Source organism: Bufo bufo, chromosome 1, assembly GCF_905171765.1.
Source record: "Bufo bufo chromosome 1, aBufBuf1.1, whole genome shotgun sequence".
In the NCBI taxonomy this organism is placed as follows: Eukaryota; Metazoa; Chordata; class Amphibia; order Anura; family Bufonidae; genus Bufo; species Bufo bufo.
The window spans coordinates 593,439,378-593,462,330 of record NC_053389.1 but is presented as its reverse complement, the minus strand read 5'-3'; the positions used below and the strand labels follow the sequence as shown (position 1 = coordinate 593,462,330).

The 22,953-nt window shown below is 44.0% G+C and overlaps 1 protein-coding gene across 2 annotated transcripts in view; it reads right to left on the bottom strand.

Annotated features, from left to right (window-relative positions):
• The window catches only part of FLNC (filamin C), a 69,326-nt gene extending 47,408 nt beyond the window's left edge, over positions 1-21,918 (bottom strand). The window contains exon 1 of one of the 2 annotated variants that reach the window (XM_040413495.1): positions 21,051-21,918. In XM_040413495.1, coding sequence (XP_040269429.1) covers positions 21,051-21,402 — 352 coding nt within the window. In that variant the 5' untranslated portion in view covers positions 21,403-21,918. The remainder of the gene's footprint in view (positions 1-21,050) is intronic. The other variant, XM_040413496.1, reaches the window with a different exon arrangement.
• Positions 21,919-22,953: the final 1,035 nt, after the last annotated feature.

Sequence of the window (22,953 nt, the reverse complement as noted above, 5' to 3'; positions counted from 1 at the left end):
AAATGTGCTTCCCATGCCTCTACTCCGAAGTGTGAGTACTTTAGTAGAGTTGAGAGATTCACTCATCTCCAAATTCTATGGGACAGATTTACTACAATTAGGACAATGTAAAATTGTGTAAACCAGTGGCGGATGCTGCATAATAAATCTGATACATCTTTAGACTGTAAAGTGTATGTTTATGGCATCTATAAGTTGGCTTAGCTTTACTTTTGGCACATTTGTTTGGCGCACGGAGGTACATTTAAGCCATGCCTCTTTCCTGCAAAGCCAAAAGGCCAAAAAAGGGTTAGAAAAGTGTCTAAATTTAAAACCCTTGATAAAAGCAGTGCAAAGCATGTATACCAATTTGTTTGGTGCAAATTGCGCTAAAAACTGGCACGTTTCCATTAGTAAACTTGCCCCTAAATATTATTTCAAATGTGGGACAGGTTTGGCATAAATAATGCCAGTAATTCTGAAGCACGGATATATATAACGCCATGACAGCATTCATTTAAAAAAAGATGAGTGATCTATGTGCAAAAGCAACAGGTGAAGCAGCTCTATCCATAGGCTAGAGTTGCCTGCTGAAAGCTAATAGACAACTGAAGAAGGAGAATTCAGGAAGCAGCTACAAGGAGAGGTTAAATGAAAGGAGACCAATGTAGGAGATCCCAAATAACAGGCACCTAATAAAATGTTCATGTGAAGCGGTGCTCACAGCATAGTTCTGGCAGCTTGTAGCTTCTCTTAAGACCATTCCAGGCTTCTAAATCTAGCAATAATACTATTAGATGATATTTTTGAAGGAAACTTCCAGCAGGGTGAGAATGTCACTCCTATAACCCACCCTTCTCCTGCTGATAGATTGCACAGATGAAAAAAGAACTACCGATCACCATCAACTGGCAGCAAATTGCGGTCCCCAAGACACAAAACAGCCGCACTACGGCCATGTGCATGAGGTCTAAATGAAAATAAAACTTACCAGGAGAAGAGTCCAGGACTCTTCTTTAGCAGTATCAGGCACTTCCACACTGACAGTACCCTTCACTACACTGCACATGGGGCACATGCACAGTGAAGAAATCTGTACTGCTCTCAGCTTCATCGGTGCAGTGTGGAGTCCTGGACTCTTTCCAATACATTTCATTTACTATTCTTTGCAGGGATGAATGAGTCTGCTGTGGGCAGGTTTGGGACTCTAACCCTCAGCCGCATAATGGTTTATGGGCCCCAAATCAGGGTTGTCCACTTCGTGCTGGATTTTTCTTGTAGGTATTGCCTTTGATACACTTGGGTTCATGCATCTTTGCAATTTGATTACCGTAATTGAAACTATCTAAAAAGAGTTTTTCTTTGGTGAAGAACACCTAACATTTTAAGGGTTATGGATGTTTAATGAATTTTCCTGAGATTTATGAAACAAGATGTCTACTTTTTTCCTTAATAATTAATTTTAATGCTATAAGCAGTTTTCATCATGGTTACCTTTTACCATTTCTTTGGTTCGTAATGTACACCACATGTTCTTCATTCTTATGTATACCATGAAATAATCCTCCATCATCTATACAAAGCTTTATATGTCAGGTTGTAATGTAATATATTACCCTTACTCTCTAAATTGTTCTTGGGTTACTTGAACGCGGGGCCTTTCCAAGCCTGACTTTCTCGAACGCTCTATGCTATTTGCTGTGTCACTGGCTGAGACTTTTTTATCCCCATTGGAAGCCTTTGGAATGTGAGGACAGGAGACCAGTGACAGCTGTCCCCCAGGATGCCAGGGTGGAAAATGGAGCAATGTCAAGACCAGCCCATTATACTTTTCACCGCCAGTTTACAATCTGCCATCTAGAATCTGTTAGATGTATTATAATTAGTTATTTCTGAATAGAACACCGGGAAATGCTGGGTCCAGTATATTATAAAATATAAGGGGCCTTACACATTAATGATAAAATGTGACATATGGTTTACATTTTATATACTGTGTACTGCTTCTACAGTCATTTCAAAATCCAAAGCAAAATGGTCTGTACTAACAAGAGTCAAAATGAGGGATTTCTATTACTTTACTTTTCTCTGTTCTTTCATATGACCACTATGTAGCTGCATGCTTAAAAGAGTCTTCCAAGTTTGTTTCTTACTAATGATAGGTGATCAGTATCTGATCGGTGGGGGTCCGACACCTGGGACCCCTGCCAATCAGCTGTTTTCTCCTGCGAGTACAGCTGCCATCTCTCAGCTCACATTGTATACATTTTATAGCGGCTATGCTTGGTATTGGGGCTGAGCTGCTCCCAGGCCATGTGACACATAAATGTGCTTTCACATGGCCTAGGAAAAGCAGAGAGGAGGCTGTGGCGCTGCTTTCCCACCGATTAGTTAAAAAAAGAAAACCCCTTTAATTATCTAAAAAGCTTTTTCAGTGATTTTTTCTTTTTTAAGGAAATTTCTTCTATTTCTATTTATTTCTATTTAGCAGTCAGCTACCAATGTTAGGCCGGGTCACCCTGCAGTGTCTTTCACCAGGCGTCTGGCTTTTTTTTTCTTTTTTTTTTATGCTATAGCAAATTACTAAGAGGTCTACATATGTTTTATTTTATTTGGTGTTTTATGATGTTTTGTAAGTTTGTGTGGTCAGGTGTCTTTTTTTTCCCTTAGGCTTTAAAAACACAGCAAAAACCTCACATGTATAAAATGCCAGCTTCTTTTTATGGTCCTGACACTATGCAGCTCTGATCGCTTTATGATGAGCCAGTGAAATACTTAGTGAAACATGTAGTATTGAGAGTATTGAGTCCTGTTATAGGGACATTGTGCAAGGACTACGGTTAGTTTCCAGTGTGGTATCTGGGATCACTCTTTTCAGTGTGGTTGCCCCACTTGACACACCACTGTTTGGGGGGGGGGGAAGTAGTTGAAATTGAATTGTTGGTGCTCTAGGGGTATGTAGGTGCCACTGCCCTATATATTCCTAAATACCACAAGGAGGATGACCTGGATGACCTTAACCCTATTGAAACTCATGGCATTTTTATTACAAGAACAATGCTGGGGAAAAAAAATAATAAAAAAAATAATATATATATATATGGTGTGTGTGTGTGAGAGAGATTACTAGCGTTGGATATGTGTTATAGGGTAGATATGTATGATAAATGTGTTTTCATGCCTGACTGGATGGAGAGGTGATCCTATAATACCTTGCTGTAATATTATCCTTGTCGGTGGATACTGAAGGCAGAGCACAATGGGTGGATTTATCCTTTAATTACACATACGGTACTATGACATATCAGGATTCAGTGACTGACTGACAAGGCAGTGGTTGTAACAGGATCTCTATCTATTTTGGTTGTCACAATTAAGACTGAAGCTCGAGGTTGACACTATGGGGTGTAACTGTAGGGGTGCAGAGGGGGCAGCAGCACTTGGACCCTGGTTCTGGAGGAACTGCCCATATGCCTCATAAGAGAACAGCCGTGCTATATATAACACATTATTGCTGGGGAGACATGGTATAAACTATTCACCAGCTTCAAGTTGCTTCACACAGACTTGTAAGGACTTCTTCACACTCAGTTTTGTCCATTTTTTACCAAAAACACCTAAAAAATGCCTGACTTCCTCATTGGTCTTTGTAATGTTTTTGAGGCATTTTTAAGGTGCCCATATAGTGTGTTTTACCATCTGGTGTTTTTAATGGCATTTTTGGCAAGCCTAGCATTTTTTTTAGAATTTGTTCCCCCCTGTAATGTCCCTGTTCCCTAGGCCAGTTGCACACGAACGTGTGCTGACCGTGCCCGTGCTGCAAACCGCAAATTGCGGTCCGCAATGCGCGGGCACTGACCATGGGGATGCGGAATGCGACCCCATTCACTTGAATGGGGTCCGCGATCCGTCTGTCCCGCAAAAAGATAGGACAAGTTCTATCTTTTTGCGGAACGGAACCCCACGAAAGTGCTTCCGTAGGGTTCCATTCCCTGCTTCCGTTCTGCATCTCTGGATTTGCGGACCCATTCAAGTGAATGGGTCCGCATCAGTGATGCGGAATGCATACGGCCAGTGTCCCGTGTATTGCGGACCCGCCGTATGCGGGCCTGCAATCCCCACCACGGGGGATACACGGCCGTGTGCAAGAGGCCTTACTCTGTATAGCTGTTTGGGAAAAAAGCACTGTTAAAAAAAGTCAACAGAAAAAGCAGCAAAAAAGCCCTATAGGAGAAAAATGCTAGGGAATGAGGGGAACAAATCACCATTGACCTAAAAAAAAGCACCTCAAGGGTCAGAAAATGCCACTAGAAGAAAATGCCTGTTGCCATAACTGCCTGCCGGATCCGGAAATCCGTGTGCAAACAGATACCATTTGTTTGCGGATCCATTTGACAAATGCATTGAAATACCGGATCTGTCTCTCCGGTGTCATCCGGAAAAATGGATCTGGTATTTTTTTTTGCATGCGCAGACCAGAAAACCGGATCCTTTTTCCGGAACACTTGGTCCCGGATCCGGCATTAATACATTTCAATGGGAAATAATGCAAGTGTTCCGGAATTTTGGACAGAGAAAATACTGCAGCATGCTGCGGTATTTTCTCCGTCCAAATACTGTAAGAGGGACTGAACTGAAGACATCCTGATGCACACTGAACGGATTGCTTTCCATTCAGAATGCATTAGGACAAAACTGAAGCGGTTTTTTTTCCCCGGTATTGAGCCCCTGTGACGGATCTCAATAGCGGAAAACTTTAACGCTAGTGTGAAAGCAGCCTGAGGTTGTTTTGGAGGCAAGCACTTGGAAGTCCCATTCAGATGAATTAAATTGATATTCAGTCGCAGAATATTTCTGCAACAAAATCTGCCACGTGTGAAGGATCCCTTATATAAGAGTCTGCATAGGATGTTTTTTCGTTGAATAATTTTTTATGTGCTTCCGTGGGTTTTCTGTCCATGCCTCTGAACAGCAAAAAAGAAGTGCATGCACTACTTTTTTTGCGGTGCGGACTGTCGGATGCGAATCGGGGACCCCATTCAAGTGAATGGGTATGGGTCCGGGTCCGCATGCAGATCGCAATTTGCGGTCTGCAGCACAGGCCCGGCCGGCACATGGTCGTGTGCATAAGCCCTTGGCTTGAGATTTCATCCATGGGTCATAAAGGAGCAAACATTTAAAATACACATAAGGAAGAAAGTTGGTTCACTTGCTACATCATGCCCACTGCTACAGTATATAACCTCAGACATCCCCTTTATGTCAGCCTGTTCACACTTATTATGTACGTGCTTTGTATCTGTTATTTCCATGGAAAGTCCCAATACAGCTTGCATCCATCCATGAAGATACACTGTATCTGCTACAGACCTGTAGATATTAGATCAGAGCCAAATACAGTCATTATATCTCAGTATACCAGCACATAAAGGTACAGTATAAATACAGCGTAGTACAGTACTAGAAAAGTAAATGAGATTTGCCAGATCTCATGTACATGTTGCATATTTTTTTATGTGCAGAAATTGACCTGCTGTGTAGATTTTTTATTGTTTGTGTGACTCCCCCTTTATGCGTAGTGATTTTCCCGATAGGCCTCAATGGGGTGGTTAGCAGAAACAGAAAATCTGCAACAAAAACGGTATAAAAATGCATCAAAACTGTGATAAATAGTACTAATTTATGTGCATTCTTTCATGCGGATTTAGCGTGGATATTATGTGTATAGAGTGAAGGGTAAGGCAGGAACAGCGGAAAAGTGTCCCTGTCTTCTCTATGGGGAGCATGACTGTAGCGACAGACAAAGGGGGGCATTTATTATTAGATATACTCCATTTTTTGGCGGATATCTGTCACAGAATCGGTCGCAAAGGAGATTTGTGACCAAATCTGCAACTTTTCCCATGCTCACGCCAGGTTTAAAAATGGGGGAGTGGTGTGGGGGAGGGGGTGGGACGGCCGGCTGGTCTCATTTATCATTTTCTACTAGATTCTACATAACTTAGGCACATCAAAGGCCAGCACAAGGGGTATTAAGACTGGCCGTTCTTAATAAATGACCCCAAAAATGTCTACATAAAATGATTATATATATATATAAAACGTACAAGTGATATATTCCGTGTCAGAGACATATGTAAGCCCTTGGTATTTCTACACATCATTTTGTACATTTATAGACACGTGCTCAGTTGAAGGGTTATTTATACCCATAAAATCTAGAATGCGTGCCGATCCAGCGCAGACAGATGGCTGTTATACATAGAATCCTCCGAGGAACGCCTATATAGAAATCAGTGGATTTTTCAGATATTTATTTGTCAATTTATCAACAGTCAAAATATAACTTCAAGATGCTGGAAAAAACATATGGGAATATAGCTAAAGTCAAGCTTCACCTGGACACAGCTTTATCCCATAGTAAAAAGCTCCTGAGGGAACAAGTGATGTGTTATCGGCATAGGCCCAATTATTTTTATTCATTATATTGGAGTTAAAAAAAAACAGCCTGTGCCCCTGTGATAAAACTGGAGCAGCTCTAGACTGTGTAAACTGGTGTCAAGTAGAACTGGCTTAGTTGTCCATAGCAACAGGTTCCACCTTTCAGTTTTCAAAGCTCCTTTGGAAACTGAAGGAAGCAATCTGATATATTGTACATATTGAGATATGATTACATCTGCTGCTTCTGCAGTCACCATGCTTGATGTCTAGTCCTGCAGAGCAGAGGAGCGTTACAGCAGCAGTGCTCCAGCTGACCCCCTGGTGCTTGAACTTGCTCATTTCCATATGAATAGAAACACAGATATCTCTGCAGCTGTTTATCATTCGGACAAAAGAAATGTATTGTTTTAATCAGCATGATCAACCTTACCAGACAGTATGCCTGATTTATTAGGGTTGATCCTGCTGGCGGAGGCTCTTTAAAAAGACATTTGCGTCAAACTAATCCTACCTGGGCACCAAATGGAAACCTCTATACAGAACTGACGCCTGTGACTAGAGACGAGCGAAGTTCTTAAAAATTTGATTTGCCGAATTTTACATTGAACCCCTCAGATGCCGCATTCGTCTCTGATTGCGGCATCTGAGATAAATATCAAGGCCTTTCAGGGGTTGATCAGTAAAAAAAAAATGAAATTGTATTTACCTTATCCATTTGGGTGCAAAGAGAACGCCAGGGCCATCTTGCTTGAAAATCCAGCATAAAATCTTGCGTCATCACACATGAGATTCTGCGCGAGAACTTCAAGCAAGAGGGCCGCGGCAGCCTCTTCGTGTTCAAATGGATCAGGTAAGTTTGATTTTATTTATTTTTTACCGCCATTTCAGAGAAAATTGATTTGTTACCACAAAGCAAGGAGGAGATCCGGCTTCACGGCAAATCAAATTTTCCCTGAAATTGGTATCAAAGTCCACTTCAGATGCTCCAATTCACTCAACACTACCTGTGACCACCACAGTGAAGACACAGCAAGCTTCGGGGCATGCTATCGCCCTAACAAATGAACGTTCATAAGATGGGACACTTTATCACCATTTGAAAAGTCCAGTGTTTAGCTTTAGGCCTCATGGACACAACCGTATTTTGTTTCCTTGTCCGTTCCGTTTTTTTTGCTGATAGGGTGGGAACCCATTCATTTCAATGTGCTGTCCGCATCAGTATATCAGCCCCGCAAAAAAAATAGTGCATGTCCTATTTTTTTCTAGTTTGCGGACAAGGGGATAGGCATTATTACAATGGATCTGCAAAAAATAACGGATCTGCAAAAAAAACGGATGCCATACGGATGTCATCCGTTTTTTTTTTTGCGGACCGCAAAACAAATACAGTCGTGTGCATGAGGCCTTAGGCTGTACAGTATTGATACTCTGAAGTGAATCATCTCACTCCAATGCATTGATCATCCCACCCATTTCCTGCCCTCAATCCCTTGTCTGTACAATCTATACATGATCACTGCTATGGAAATACATGATGCATGCAAATCAGTGCCGGCAGTGTGCATTACACACACGTTCAGGGCAGGAATGACCAAAGGAAAAGCCTGTGGGAACATGGCAAACCATCCTTAAAGGGGTTTTAGTGTGGATCTAACAGATATGCTCATGTACTTTCTTACCTCATCCACATCTTCCCCATGCTTTTTTTTTTTTTTCAATGTGGTCTCCTGACCTATTTTTACCATGTGAACTAATCCCTCTGGTTTGTTTCCACCCTGTCTGTAGCACTTCCTGTTGCTGAATCCAACCAAACCCATGATGCACTTCTCCTTTCTCTTTTCTCATAGTGCTGGTGCCTTTAGGATGGCTGGTGACTGTATATGGATGGCAGTATCTCTATGTGCTGTGTCTATTCATATGAAATGCACCCTATGGCCTCATGCACACGACCGTTGTTGTGGACCGCATCCGAGCCGCGGACCCATTCACTTCAATGGGGCCGCAAAAGATGCGGACAGCACTCTGTGTGCTGTCCGCATCCGTTGCTCCGTTCCGTGGCCCCTCAAAAAAAATATAGCATGTCCTATTCTTGCCCGTTTTGCGGACAAGAATAGGCATTTCTACAATGGGCCGCCCGTTCCGATCCGCAAATTGCGGAAGGCACACAGGCGGCTTCCGTTTTTTGCAGATCCGCGGTTTGCAGACCGCAAAAAAAAGAAACGGTCGTGTTCATGAGGCCTATGTCTGTAATATTTCACACATACCAGGGTTGGGCATCCTCAGGGTTCTAAGCATCCAGGACATTTGTATTGAGGAGGAGTAGGGGTGGCATGAATGCTGAAGCCATGTAAAATCTCTGCCTACACAAAGGTTCTAAGCACTTTCTCTTTCCTCTTTTAGGACACCAATGTTGGTTCTTGATTTGGAATGGCATTCTGGGATATCCCATGTAATGGCTCAGTCAGTGTCATCGATACATGGTCTAAGAACTGGTGACATGTAGTCAGAGGCGGCTCTTCCATGGCTCCCACCCGACACCGCCACAAGTACTTGCGGCAGTGTCGGGTGGGAGCGTCCTTAGGTCAAAACATTCCAGGCCCCGAATGCTATTCCCCACGCCCCTTGTACTTGTCTGTCCACTAATGGCTAATGCTAGGCTGCTGCGCTGCGCGGTCATGAATTCAGTCACTTGACAAGGCGACCCAGTCGTGCGGTGCGTTACGTGCGTAATCTCGCGAGACCGGCGGGAGGTCACAGGTCTCGCAGGATTACGCGCCACAGTATGGGGTTGCGCTGTCAAGTGACTGAAGTTGAACTCATGCCCGCGCAGCAGCCTAGCAGATCAGCGGACAAGTACAAGGTGGGGGGGGGAAATTTCATAATATGAAGCAGTGTGTGGGCAAATTTGTGAGGCAGTGTGGGGGGACAAATTACTTAATGGGGGCAGTGTGGGGGGACAAATTACTTAATGGGGGCAGTGTGGGGGGACAAATTACTTAATGGGGGCTGTGTGGGGGGCAAATTACTTAATGTGGGCTGTGTGGGGGGACAAATTACTTAATGGGGGCAGTGTGGGGTGACAAATTACTTAATGGGGGCTGTGTGGGGGGCAAATCACTTAATGGGGGCTGTGTGGGGGGCAAATCACTTAATGTGGGCAGTGTGGGGGGCAATTTACTTAATGGGGCAATGTGGGGGACAGTATTACTAATGAGAGCATTCTAGAAGGGAATTACTATTGGTGGGACTATGAGGAGTACTATTACTATGGGGGGCACTAATATTTCTTCAGGATAGTATTTGGGGGCACAGCGAGCAGCAGGATAACACTGTGGGGGCTCCAGGTTGGGGGATGATGATAGAAATGTGAGGAAGCTAAGATGTCCGTGTGTCACACTCTGCAGAGACGAGGCGGCTGAGAGAAGTGTCCGGGACCGAATGGAGAAGATGATGACAGAGAAGATCTACACCGGAGGAGACGTCACCTGGAGGCCCTGGATGTGACCGGTATGTGCTGCTGTATAGCAAGTACAGCACAATGCGGTGTGTGGGGGGAGGGTCGATTTAGAGAACTGGGCCAGGGTTAATGCAAAGTGTTAATATGCACTGTGAATATAAGCCCTGTACTGTGTTGTCACTGTGCATATTAACCCTTTACTGTGATGTCACTGCATATTAAAGGGGTACTCCGGGATAGGAAAATAAATCCCCTATCCAAAGGATAGAAGACAAGTGTCTGATCAGGGGGGTCTGGCCGTTGGGATCCCCCACGATCTCCTGTATGGTACTCCGGATCTCCTTGTGCCCAAAGCGGTGGTCAACACTCCCTCTCCATGTATCTATGGGAGAGCCGCAGAAACAACACTTGTGTATCTCCGAGTCCTCCATAGAGATACATGGACGGGGGAGTGTTGACCACACCACCGCTCCGTGCGGTGGTTGACACAGCTTATTTCTTGAGGATTGAGGCGGGGCGCCGTACAGGAGATCACGAGCATCCCAACAATCTTTGTGGGGGCCTCATGTTCGAGTTTCGCCTAAGGCCTCACAAAGTCTAGAGCCGCCTCTGCATGTAGTGTTGGGCTGGAAGATTAGGTTAAAGTTAGGCTACTTTCACATCAGCGTTTTTTATTCAGGATCATTTCATGTAATACATCCGGAGGCATCCGTTTAGTCCGGGTCCGGTTGTATTAAATAGCAACTGAACAAACCAGATCCGGCATTAAAATCATTGTAAGTCAATAGGTGCTGGATCTGTTTTTTTTTTTCATTTACTGAAAAGAATGAATCTGTCACCATTGACTTAAAGGGACACTGACAGGCCCAAAAAGCATATTTAGGTCTATATATGACAGTACAGGTCTTATAAAGTGTATTAGAATCATCTAAGTATCCCCCCTGTCCACCTTATAAATACAGTAAAATGAAGTTTTATAACCTGCTTGAATCGTCTTCAATCTGCCCAAGGGGCGGCGTTTCATCTTAACTTGCGCCCAGCCAGCCTCGCCACAACTGCCGTTTGAAGCGCCGCCCAGCTCATCAATATTCACTTCGCTGGGCGGCTACTAGTGTCCCCGGCCATCTTCAGCGCATGCGCCCGGCACCCTCACTGGCCGGGATCGCATCGCGCCTGCGCACAGTCTGATTCTCAGAGGCCGATGCAGCCTCTGCTTTATGCGCATGCGCCGGGCACAGTTCAGAGCAGCGCTTCAGAGTAGCCGCCCAGCGAAGTGAATATTGATGAGCTGGGCGGCGCTTCAAACGGCAGTTGGGGCGAGGCTGGCTGGGCGCAAGTTGAGATGAAACGCTGCCCCTTGGGCAGATTGAAGACGATTCAAGCAGGTTATAAAACTTTATTTTACTGTAGTTATAAGGTGGACAGGGGGGATACTTAGATGATTCGAATACACTTTATAAGACCTGTACTGTCATATATATACCTAAATATGCTTTTTGGGCCTGTCAGTGTCCCTTTAAAGCTTGTTCACACGACCGTATGGCTTTTTCAGTGTTTTGAGGACCGTTTTCACGGATCCGTTGTTCTGTTTTTTGTTTCTGTTGTGTTTCCGTTTCTGTTCCGTTTTTCCGTATGGCATATACAGTATACAGTAATTACATAGAAAAAATTGGGCTGGGCATAAAATTTTCAATAGATGGTTCCGCAAAAACAGAACGGATATGGAAGACATACGGATGCATTTCCATATGTGTTAGGTTTTATTTGCAGACTCATTGACTTGAATGGAGCCACGGAACGTGATTTGGGGACAAATCACGTTCTCCAAACCGGATCTCCAAACCGGAATGCAAAACACATGTGTGAAATTAGCCTTCTAAAATGTAATCTACTAGAAATGAATCCGGGTTTCTATAATCCTTTGTCCTGCTCATTCCGTTCTCACACAAAATGTCAGCTATATCAGTAGTGGCAGCCCTGCTCTGTGTCACACACACCTGTCACATCTCCTCACGGTGGGGGATAGGGGCACAGGAAGGGCTTATCTCTCCCCGCTCCATGCCTACAGAGGAATCACGCTGACAACATCCAACATTTCTAGAATTCATTTACATTGCCCGTTATTGCCAGTAATCCCAATGAGGATCATCTTTACAATATTCTGCTCACATGGTGATAAATGGTTATGTGTGTTCCAACCGAACGTAGACGTAGACCAGTCGTTCCTTGCACGTGTTTACATTGAAAATCCTTTTGAGGTTGTGGTACTGACAGTGTGTCACCGTGGGGAGGTGTATGGAGATCTTAACGAACAACATGTATCAGCAATCCACAAGATAGGCTATAAGTGCATGGTCGCTGGGAGTCCAACCCATGGGACCTCCATTGATCATGAGAACATGAGTCGCGTGTCTGCCATTTGAATGGAGCGATGGTCTCCCATGTGAACTCTTGCCCCATGCATGGCCTTGGCTACCTCCGTCAATCCCCTAAACACTGAATGACGCTGTAACATGCATACATGACCACTTCTCCATTCGGACATTCTGGAGGTATCAGCGGTCAGACTCCCAGCAGTGATAAATGTTGCCTGTGAGCCAACTAAAAAACTTAAAGGCGTTGTCTAGGATTTTAATTTTGAGGCCATCACGATCTGGTCACCCTGTACCCCCGCTAATTAGCTACACGGCTCGGTCCAGTGGATGGAGATGGTAACTGCAGAGCTACGGCCGTTCACTTTAATGGAAGCAGCCCTGCAGTTACCAGCTCCCTCCACTATACAACAGATGGAGCTGTTTAGTTCTGACTCCAACTTTTGACTGTGGGGCTACTGTGAAACAGCTGATCGGGGCGATGGGCCTCCACTGACCAGATTCTGATGGGATACCTATTTAAGGTGGCCGTACTGTATACAGGCTGATACCTCATGGCTGGGAAATTCCATCTATAACACTTTCTAAATACTGATTCCTATACTGATCCTCTTGTCACACATCCTGCCACGCATGGTCAGCTTCATTGGCATAATTGTTAGGCTAGGTTCACACCTGAGCATTTTACAGCGCGTTCCTACGCGCTGTAAAACGCTCAACAGGCAAAAACCAATGTTTCCCTATGGGCATGGTTCTCACCTGAGCGTTTTACAGCGTGTACGAACGCGCTTTAAAACGCCCTACGCCCCAAGAAGTGCAGGAGCTTCTTTGGGGCGTATTGTCGCGCGTATTGTGGCAGTTTTTCATTGGATGCCTCTGTGGTTAATCACACAAACGCGCGTACTACGCGCGTTTCCAAAATACAAAAGCGCCCCAAAATACGCCTCAAAAACGCCCGATAAAAACGCCTGTAAAAAGCGCTTATCGAATACGCTCAGGTGTGAACCCAGCCTTAAGCATTCTCCATTTATATATCAAAAACGTATGTTGGCAGCAGCGGGTGAAGTACTGGGTGTGTGGAATTCTTCCAGTAGAAGAGAACTAAGTGGGTGGAATTTAAGGAATCCTTCAACAACTGGTGTTTGTGGAGAAGCAAGTAACATACGTTACACATGCTTTTATGTGGCACGCTCCCCAGTGTGCATGTGTGCCTGTGGTGGTGATCCCCGCCGGGGGAAGGGCTGCTGTACTGAGCAAGCGATATGTTGGTGCTGTATCTCCCTGTGTAAGAGTAGGACTCGTTTTCAGAAGTACCACCAGTATGTTCATTCATTTAGGAGGAGGTCCATGAAAATAGAAAAGCTGCCTCAGGCCACATGCCCACGGGCAGATTTTCCATGTGGATTTTCGTGCAGAAAATCCTCCACGTAATACAGTAAGTAGTTACTTAGAGGAGATTTTTAAAATCTCCAGTAGATGATGTGGACATTTTCTGCGCAGCATGCCCATTGTTTGTGTGGATTTTCCGTTTGCAATGCAGAGTGTGAGATCTGGTGTAAATCTGAGTCAAAATCCGCAACAAAACCCACATGTAACACGAGTCAATTTTGGTGCAAATCTGGTATAGAAACTCCGCAAAAACCGCACGAAAATCCATAAAAAAACGACACTGCCATGTGAATACGCCCTCATTCAGTACCTGAACCTCACTCCCCAGTGTCATAAGGAAGCAGGGGCATAACTACCATGTGACTGCTATGGGGCCCAGGGCAAGAGGGGGCCCAGTCTTAGTTGGGATTATCTCCTCCTCTACTGGAGGTGAAAACTTGGTCAGGACTCTACCCTCTAAAGCAGGCATCCTCAAACTGCGGCCCTCCAGCAATTGCAAAACTACAACTCCCAGCATGCCCGAACAGCCTACAGGTATCTGCCTACAGCAGGGCATTGTGGGAGTTGTAGTTTTGCAACAGCTGGAGGGCCGCAGGATGAGCATCTCTGCTCTAAAGGAACAACTTTTATCAAATGAAGCAGTGAAAAAATGGCCCAAGGGTCATTGAAAGGGGTTTAGGCAGAAAGCCTTCTGTCCTGTGTGGGGGGCCTGGTTAGATCCTTGCTATGGGGCCCTTACTTCTCTATGTACGCCACTGCAAGGAAGATTAACATTGACATTTTGTTGCTGAATGTGTAAACTTTCTCATTTGTTGCCATAACATCTGTATATTATGGAGAAGGAAAAACCTCCTGAAGACTTTGAAGAAAAATTCATTTAACTGTTGAGACACCAGGTTACAGATTTTGGATAGAGCGGTGCGTGTTTCACATCAGACAACATTTAATAAGAATGCGCCACCAAATAAAGACAGATGGAGCGGTACATTTATAAGGAGTTCTAGGTGTGTGTAAAAACTGAAAGGAGATGCATGCTGAAGTATTCATCCTCATCCTCCTCTCCTCACCCCCCACTGATAATGAAAGGAGCTGCCAACATTTCTGTCTCTTGACTGCCAGCAAATATCTCTGAAGAAGGGAGTAGCATAAAACTGAATTAAGGGTACGACCACATGGCACGTTCGTGATCCGGTCGGGTTGTGGTCGTGCTGCAGTCAAGAATCAAGTGGCCCAATTAGCTTGCAGCTGCCTTCCATTTAACTGTGCGCCACGTGTGTGCTCCGTGGCCATATTGCGGACTGCATTTGTGGATCCGCAATACACGGGCACCGTTCCGTGTGCATTCCGCATCACGGATGCAGACCGAATTCACTTGAATGGGTCCGCAAATCCAAAGATGCGGAATGGTGCGGAACGGAAGCACGGAACGGAACCCTACGGAAGCACTACGGAGTGCTTCCGCGGGGTTTCGTCCCGTACTTCTGTTCCGCAAAAAGATAAAACATGTCCTATCTTTTTGTGGAACGGCCGGATCGCGGACCCATTAGAGTGAATGGGTCCACGATCCGCTGCGGCTGCCCCACGGTGGGTGTTAGTGCATTGTGGCCCGTTCGTGTGCAAGAGGCCTAATGAAGACCGTGCTATATTCTTGGTCTTCATTGTTAATGGCCATGCTGCAACTTCAATACCGTGCGGCCATTAACAATAAAGACCACCTATACACTGCGTCTTCATCAGTTAAATGAAAGGCAGCTGCAGGCTAATTGGCCGCACAGTTTTTGTCCGCAGCCCGACCGGCTCAGGATCGTGCTGTGTGGTCGTACACTAATACGTTAGGAAATAAAATATCCAGTTAATCAAAAATGAACTGAAAAAGAAGTACATATTTTGGGGCACGTTTATTAAGGGCAGAGTTTTAGACGGCAGTCTTAATAAACCCCTAAACTGGCGGTGGTTCGGCCTCTTCATAACTTCGGCAGGTCCTCCACCAGTTCTAAATGTAAGACAGCGTCCTAGCTGTCCCCTTCTCCGCCCACGCCACGCCCACTTTTTTAGACCTGGCATGAGCGGGGAGAATTCGCAGATTGCGGTGCAACTACCTGTTGTGACGCAATCTGCGCCTGAAATATGCCTAATATCGGTGTATTTTAGCTTAATAAATGACACCCTTTGTTTACTAGGTCATCGATATTTGATTAGTTGGGGGTCTGGCTCCCAGCACCCCCACAGATCAGCTGTTTGAAGAGACAGCGGCACTTCGGGGACAGTCGTGGCCTCCTCACAATTGGTATTACAGCCCAGGCCCAATTACTTAAATGGGACTGAGCTGCACATAGGCCATGTGACCGATGCACATTACATCATTGGCCTCTTGTAATAGTTGATCGGCGGGAGTGCAGGGAATCAGACTCCCACCAATCAGATACTGATGACCTATCCTGAGGATACATCTTCAGTATTCTACTCCCGGAAAACCCCATTTAATTCCAATCAAATCTAATGAATCTAAAGGTAAAGTGAATGCTTACTAGCTGATCCTCTTTTTTTGCTGTAACTGGTCACAAATTAATAGGCTATGATTTCATGTACCACTGAACTACGTATCACACGTTGTGGTGTATTGTGGTGTCAATTTGGCCGAGTGCACTTTATTTCATCCTTTATTTACTATCCTTTAGGCTTATTGCACACGAACGTGTGTGCTCCGTGGCCGTATTGCGGACCGGATCTGCAATACATGGGCACCGTTCCGTGTGCATTCCGCATCACGGATGCAGACCCATTCACTTCAATGGGTCCGCAAATCCGGAGATGCGGAATGGTGCGTAACGGAAGCACGGAACTCTACGGAAGCACTACTTCCGTGGGGTTTTGTCCCGTACTTCCGTTCCGCAAAAAGATAGAACATGTCCTATCTTTTTGCGGAACAGTCGGATCACGGACCCATTAAAGTGAATGGGTTCGCGATCCGCTGCGGCTGCCCCACGGTGGGTTTTGGGCATTTTTGCGGGCCGCAGCATGGCCACGAGGCGCACACGTTTGTGTGCAAGAGGCCTTAGGATGGTGTTACACAATGATTTAAAGGGGTTGTATGGCATTAGTAGCCTCTGCTATCCTTGGGATATGCCTGTTGCTACAGCCTATTTAATTTAAGGGGGCCATCTCACTAACCTCACTGCAGGAGTTTTACCACATTTTTTGGCAAAACACACTGCAGCCAGATATAAGTCAATAGGAAATTGTTACAATTTGTTGTTCTTTTTTGTAGCGTTTTTCTTTGCTTGGCATGCTGTGGTTATGGCTTTTTCTTTGTTTCTGGCATTTTGAGATAGACATTTCTATAGGGAAAAATGGCTCTGAAAAATGCACTTATCAAAGGTGTGACCTAAAAAACACAGGAATTGCATGGTCTGTTTTACAAACCCCAAAAATTAACACAAAAATGTGTGAAGGAAGTTTTAAAGGGGTTGTCCCACGAAAAATATTCTACAGGTTTAAAACCAGCTCCTGGATCTGAATACTTTTGTAATTGCATGTAATTAAAATTTTTGTAAAGGCACTGAGTTATTCAATGAAATCTATCTGTATAGCACCACCTGATGTTTGTTCTTTTTCTTATTTCTTTGACCTGTTCTGCGAGATGGCCGAACATGCTCAGTTTCATCCTTCAACTGCCTCCTGAGCTGTGATAGGGAGAGCTGAGACACACCCCCTTAGCTGCAGCAGAAAAGACCCTCCCCTTGATCTGTCGGCTTGATATATATCTAGCAGAGCAATGAATGAGGATATCTATGGTTCCATGTGAGGTACAGCGCTGGTTCTAGCTTTGTTATAAAGAGACTGTTATGCACTATCTGATGTCTGATTTTAATTTTTTACATTATTCATGGGATAACCTCTTTAAGGGTATGGCTACATGATGACACTGACCGCAATGCAGCAGTGATCCCATAGAAATGAATGGGGCATGTGTGCCGCGAGGGTGACCGCTGAATCACAAAAAAATCCAAACCTCTGCAGTCATGGCACATGTGGGACTTACTCTACGACCTCATTCATTTCTATGGGATCACAGCTACACCGAGATGCCCCCCGACAGTGTTCCCCTGTAGCCATATCCTAAAGGTGTTCTCCACTTTGCACAATCTCTACTAGTTAGTAGAGTCCCTTGACAACAAGCGGATCACAAAGTGCCTTCCTACTTATGATCACTAACAATCAGCACTGAAAACCTGGACATAAGTGTTCAGTTTCCCTGCAGCGCCACCACCGGAGGAATTAAAAATTACATAGTGCTGATTCATATCAATGGGTTCTCTGTGTAATACAGGACAGGTCCTCCTGAGCAAGAGATACTCTTTGTATCTGCTCTCCACTCTGACCAAGAGTTGAGAATCCTCAATAGAAAACCCTCCTCTTTTATTCCTTGATATGGCATCCTGTATCAAAATGAGTTTTATTAAGGCCTCTTGCACATGAACGTATTTTCTTTCCATGTCCGTTCCGTTTTTTTTGTGAACCGTATACGGAACAATTCATTTCAATGGGTCCGCAAAAAAAAACGAAAGAAACTCCGTGTGCATTCCGTTTCCGTATTTCCGTCACGCAAACGGCCAAGGATAGTACTGTTTTATTAGGGGCCAGCTGTCCCGTTCTGCAAAATACGGAATGCACACGGATGTCATCCGTATTTTTGGGGGATCGTTTTTTTGCGGACCGCAAAATACATACGTTCGTGTGCAAGAGGCCTAACTGCACAACCCCTTTAAAGTCACTTGAGACTTCAGAGAAATTGCAGTTGCTCAACATGTGCATTTTCGGACAATTAAACCTTTCCAGGCAGGTATTTTAAGTCTCCATGTAACCCTGGCTGGATTGGATTCCTGGTGACCCAATGTCCAGCTGTTGTTGGACATGTTTTTGTCTTACAGTAGTCCACAACCTGCAGTTCCATATAGAAACATAGAAAAATTATATCAGAATAAGCCCATCTAGTCTGCCCTTATATCATTTCTATTATGTTTTATCTTAGGATAGAAATATATATATATTCAGACAAGTTTCTATTCTCTTACTGTTGATCTTCCAACCACATCTGCTGGAAGTTTGCTTCTAGCATCTACTAAAGCTCTTATGGGCAAAGACCTTTCTTCTTTTCTGTCATTGTTTATCTTGATTAATTTTGCTCATTTCTTACTTTCTCAATAGTAAAGCGCTACGGACTATGTTACCGCTATATATATATACACATTATTATCAGGTGGATTATCTATGAAACGTACATAATACCTGCAGCCACACGGCTAAAGAGTCTGCTGGCATCATTACTTTAGAATTCTGCACATTGAATACATGCCTTCGGGTATTTACATTGTATCACAGAGTACCATGGTTATAATCCTAAACAGTGTAATATTTACGCAGTATGTCGGTAATCAGCAAGATGTTCAATACCTATGATGGCGGATAGATGACATACTCCATAAACTGGATTTTATTAGTGATTTTGTCATAAATATCCCACTGTACACCTGATAATTGTATACTCACTAAAGAAGGTCACACAATGGATTTGTGCTTAAGCAGTAACAGTATTTTGGCTGGATTTAGATGGTGATGTCATGTGAAGACACCTAGTCGAGTCTTATTAAGGCTTATTTATGTAATTAGTCATTGTAGGCCATTCCCATGTATACAGATCCTACGTACAAATCATTACAACATAGAAATATAGGATCATTTTTGTAACAAAGTGTAACTCTGGACCTTCCACTAGAGAGTATTAAACTGGAAGGTCCATTACAGTCCATTATAAGTGGTACCAGCCATCAAGAATCTCGATTCAAAAAGGTAGTCCACATGCTCTTTGTAGTAGAGAAAACCCCCCCCCCCAATGGGCATAACTGCTTGGGTTGTTCTCTTCTGTTAATCTATTCAACCCAGTGACCACAAACAAGGCCACCATCACAGCTCCCAAAAGAGTTGTCGCCCATTTTTCTACAGTTCTCAAGTGTATCGGTGATATCCCCTAGACAAGTTGGAAAGGTTGCCATATTGGTTGTCACCCAGCTTTCACAGAAGCAGAGGCCACTAAGGCCCGTATAGGACTTGTTATTGGCCTCTACTAGTGCGTATGACGGAAAAAGCTCCTGACGTACACAATAGGGTTCTATTACCCTAAAGAAGGTCAAAAGAATGTCTTTTTGGTATCAACCTTGGTGGTATCCATCTATACACTGTAAGTATAAACTATGCTACAACGGTAAACAGTAAAAATGTATTCTTACAATTAGACCTGATAGGTGACTTCTGTAAACCTGAGCAGCAGAATACAGACCTCTGCCAGAGGTAAATGTCAGGAGGTTATTCTGGTATATAAGTCAGAGTGATGTGATCAGAGCCTTAGAAGGGACTGAATAGATATTTCAAAAACTCTGAGGCATTTTTATATAGGCATTGATAGCAAAACTCAACATCATAAATTTTTTTTTTATGTAATACATGCTAATAACGGTCTAGTTATTGTCCTGTGTTATCAGCCACTTTACACGAGGAACCTCTGACTTTTGGAGTGTGATCTTGCAGGCGTTCCTGTAATCACACACAACCCTTGCAGTTGATTTCTGCTAGCTACCACACGCCTCCATGAGCTGACTAAGCTAGCTGACGAAACCCATGCTTCATTGTGATACAGAACCTTTAGGAAACTATATTAAATTGAAATTGATGAAATAATGTCAACTTATGGGAATGTTATGGCATATTCACACACAGCAAATTTGTTGCATTGAAAGTCAGTTCCATTCATTTTTATTGTGGCAAGCATATGGATTTCTGCAAACCCCATTCAACAATCTCAGGAATTACTGTAACAAGTATGCCACATGCGAATATACCCTTTAATGGATTTGGTGCATGTTAGCCCACAAATTCCAGGTGGCGTACCCTGACGCGGTACACCATTACTAATCTTCCCCTGCAGAGTCTGTGACATTGATGCCTCCTAGTTTATGAAAATTGGTGCCCACCATGTTATAAATAAAGGCACAGATTTATCAAACTGGTGTAAAGCAGAACTGGCTTAGTTGCCCATAGCAACCAATCAGAGCTGTGAAAATGAAAGGTCGAATCTGATTGGTTGCTAAGGGCAACTAAGCCAGTTCTGCTTTACACCAGTTTGATAAATCTCCCCCAAAGTATCCATATGACACACAAGAGGAGAATTCCTCATACTGGATAGAAAATTTTGGAGCCCTCCTTACAACATCTCAATATTATAACCTAACACTGACACTGTGAAACATGCATCCCACATTTTTCTAAGCTGCTTGCTATTTCATTTTCTCTAATAAATGGTTATCAAGAGTCAAAATGTGTTAGTAAAGGATCAGTGAATGACTACACATCCTTACCTATGGACACCAGCTTGATATGTTCTCTGTCCAGGAATTCCAGTGCCACAGAGACATTCTCCAGCTTCATCTGCCTGAAGTTTGGTCTAGAGTGGTACTTTCTGTACATTTTCTTCTGACTCAGTACCTCTAGGAGGGCAATGAGCTTGAGGCCATCAGTCAGGTCTTTCTGAAGGTCCCCTATGCGCTTGTTCATACATTTGAGATGTTCATTGCACCACCTTGTGAAGGTGTTCTGCTGGATCTTCTTCCAGGGGGCATCTTCTGCAAGGTCTTTCTCTGTAGCTGGCATCTCCTCTGCTTCCTCACCCTGGTGCAGCTGATGTTGGTCGTAGTAATCGTTAGTGCTCATGATGACTTTTTATTTGGAGCTTTGTGCTTTTTTATATGGGGATCAACAAGGGTGGAGAAAAAGAGAGGGTGTAAAAAATTGCTGGATCCAAACCCACACTGTGAAATCAAGTTCAAAATGCTGAAACCGAGCTCAACAATCAAATTAGTTCCCTTATTATTCGTCCTCTTGTTGGAAACAGTGAGATGTTTCTTGGCAAGTTCTGGTTAACCCTTTCACGCCTTCTCAGTAGTAGGGCAGAGCTGGGAGGCCTGTGAGAGTTATCACCATGCAAAAGGCTTCCACCTTTTCCACTCCTTCCTGTCTTCTGTTTCCTTTCAGGGAATCCTTTCTTTGTGGAAAGCAGAGGTGCACAGATAAGTAAAGCAGAACTGCGATAAAGATGACAAATGTAAAATAATGTTGTAGAGAAGCTGACCCAAGAGATGGAGATGTCCCAGCAAACAGGAAGAAAGAGCAGGAGAGACAGCTGACAGCTGAGAGCAGAGGGATTTAGCAACTTGTTTGAAAGTGTGGAGTTCTGGATGGAGATGGTTTTAAAGAAAACTGATCCCCCCTCCCTCTTTAGCCCCCTAGCAACTTCCCTCCCCCAAACGTCAGAGGCATGGACTCCCAGGAATGCCTTAGCCATGACCATATACAACTAAGATGAGTATTTTCTAATCCCCAGTGCGATAATGAGCAGGGTCTGGATTGGGTGCTATGGATAGCGGCACTTGTGATTGGTTTTCATGGACCATGCTCCAACTGCTTGTAACATCTCAGTATTTTTAGATACCCCATGTAAGTGAGGTCTGTCTGTGAAGGGAGAGGGGGTAGAGGGAAATGATCTTACAACACAAGTTAACAAAAGCAGCAGATGTAATGCAAAGGAGACCACCACCTCCCCAAATGAATCACCTCCCTCAGTATATTGCCATTAATATGTCAGCTACCTATGCCAGTATACGGGAAATATATTTATAACTAGGAAAGGCTGTCGTCAACTCAATCTTTTAAAAATATTATACAGGTCACATGCAGTGATGCAGAGCGGCTCATGTACTATAAACCGTGGTGACACTTTTGGACATTGCTCTGACACTACCAGCAAAAAGTGTCAGGCAGTATACGGTAAAGCCTAATATATTGGCGTCATTTGGAAGTATACAGAATATTGGACGTGTACGACATGGGACATTCCTCATGTACGCTGTGACACATGAAGCTGTGCATCTGAGACAAATTTGTGCCGATTTCTCAGGCAACACAAAGAAGTCCAGAATACAGATTTCGATCCCACCAGAAAAGTTCCACTAATTTAGTGAAAGATAGTTTACAGACACATGCATGGTTCAAAGCAGCATGAAGCGAGCAACTTTACTGCGCAGGCTGAGTTTATTTTCTAATGTCGGTTTTAATAAAAAGTAGCAGAATGTGAATGGAAATAGCTCTCAGCTGGAATAATGAAGGAACCTGGTTCTAATCTGGGTATCGTGGATTCTCTTAGCCTGGATTATTCTAGTAAACACCAAACGATTCTCTCATTCTGACTTTTTAGATGTGAATGGT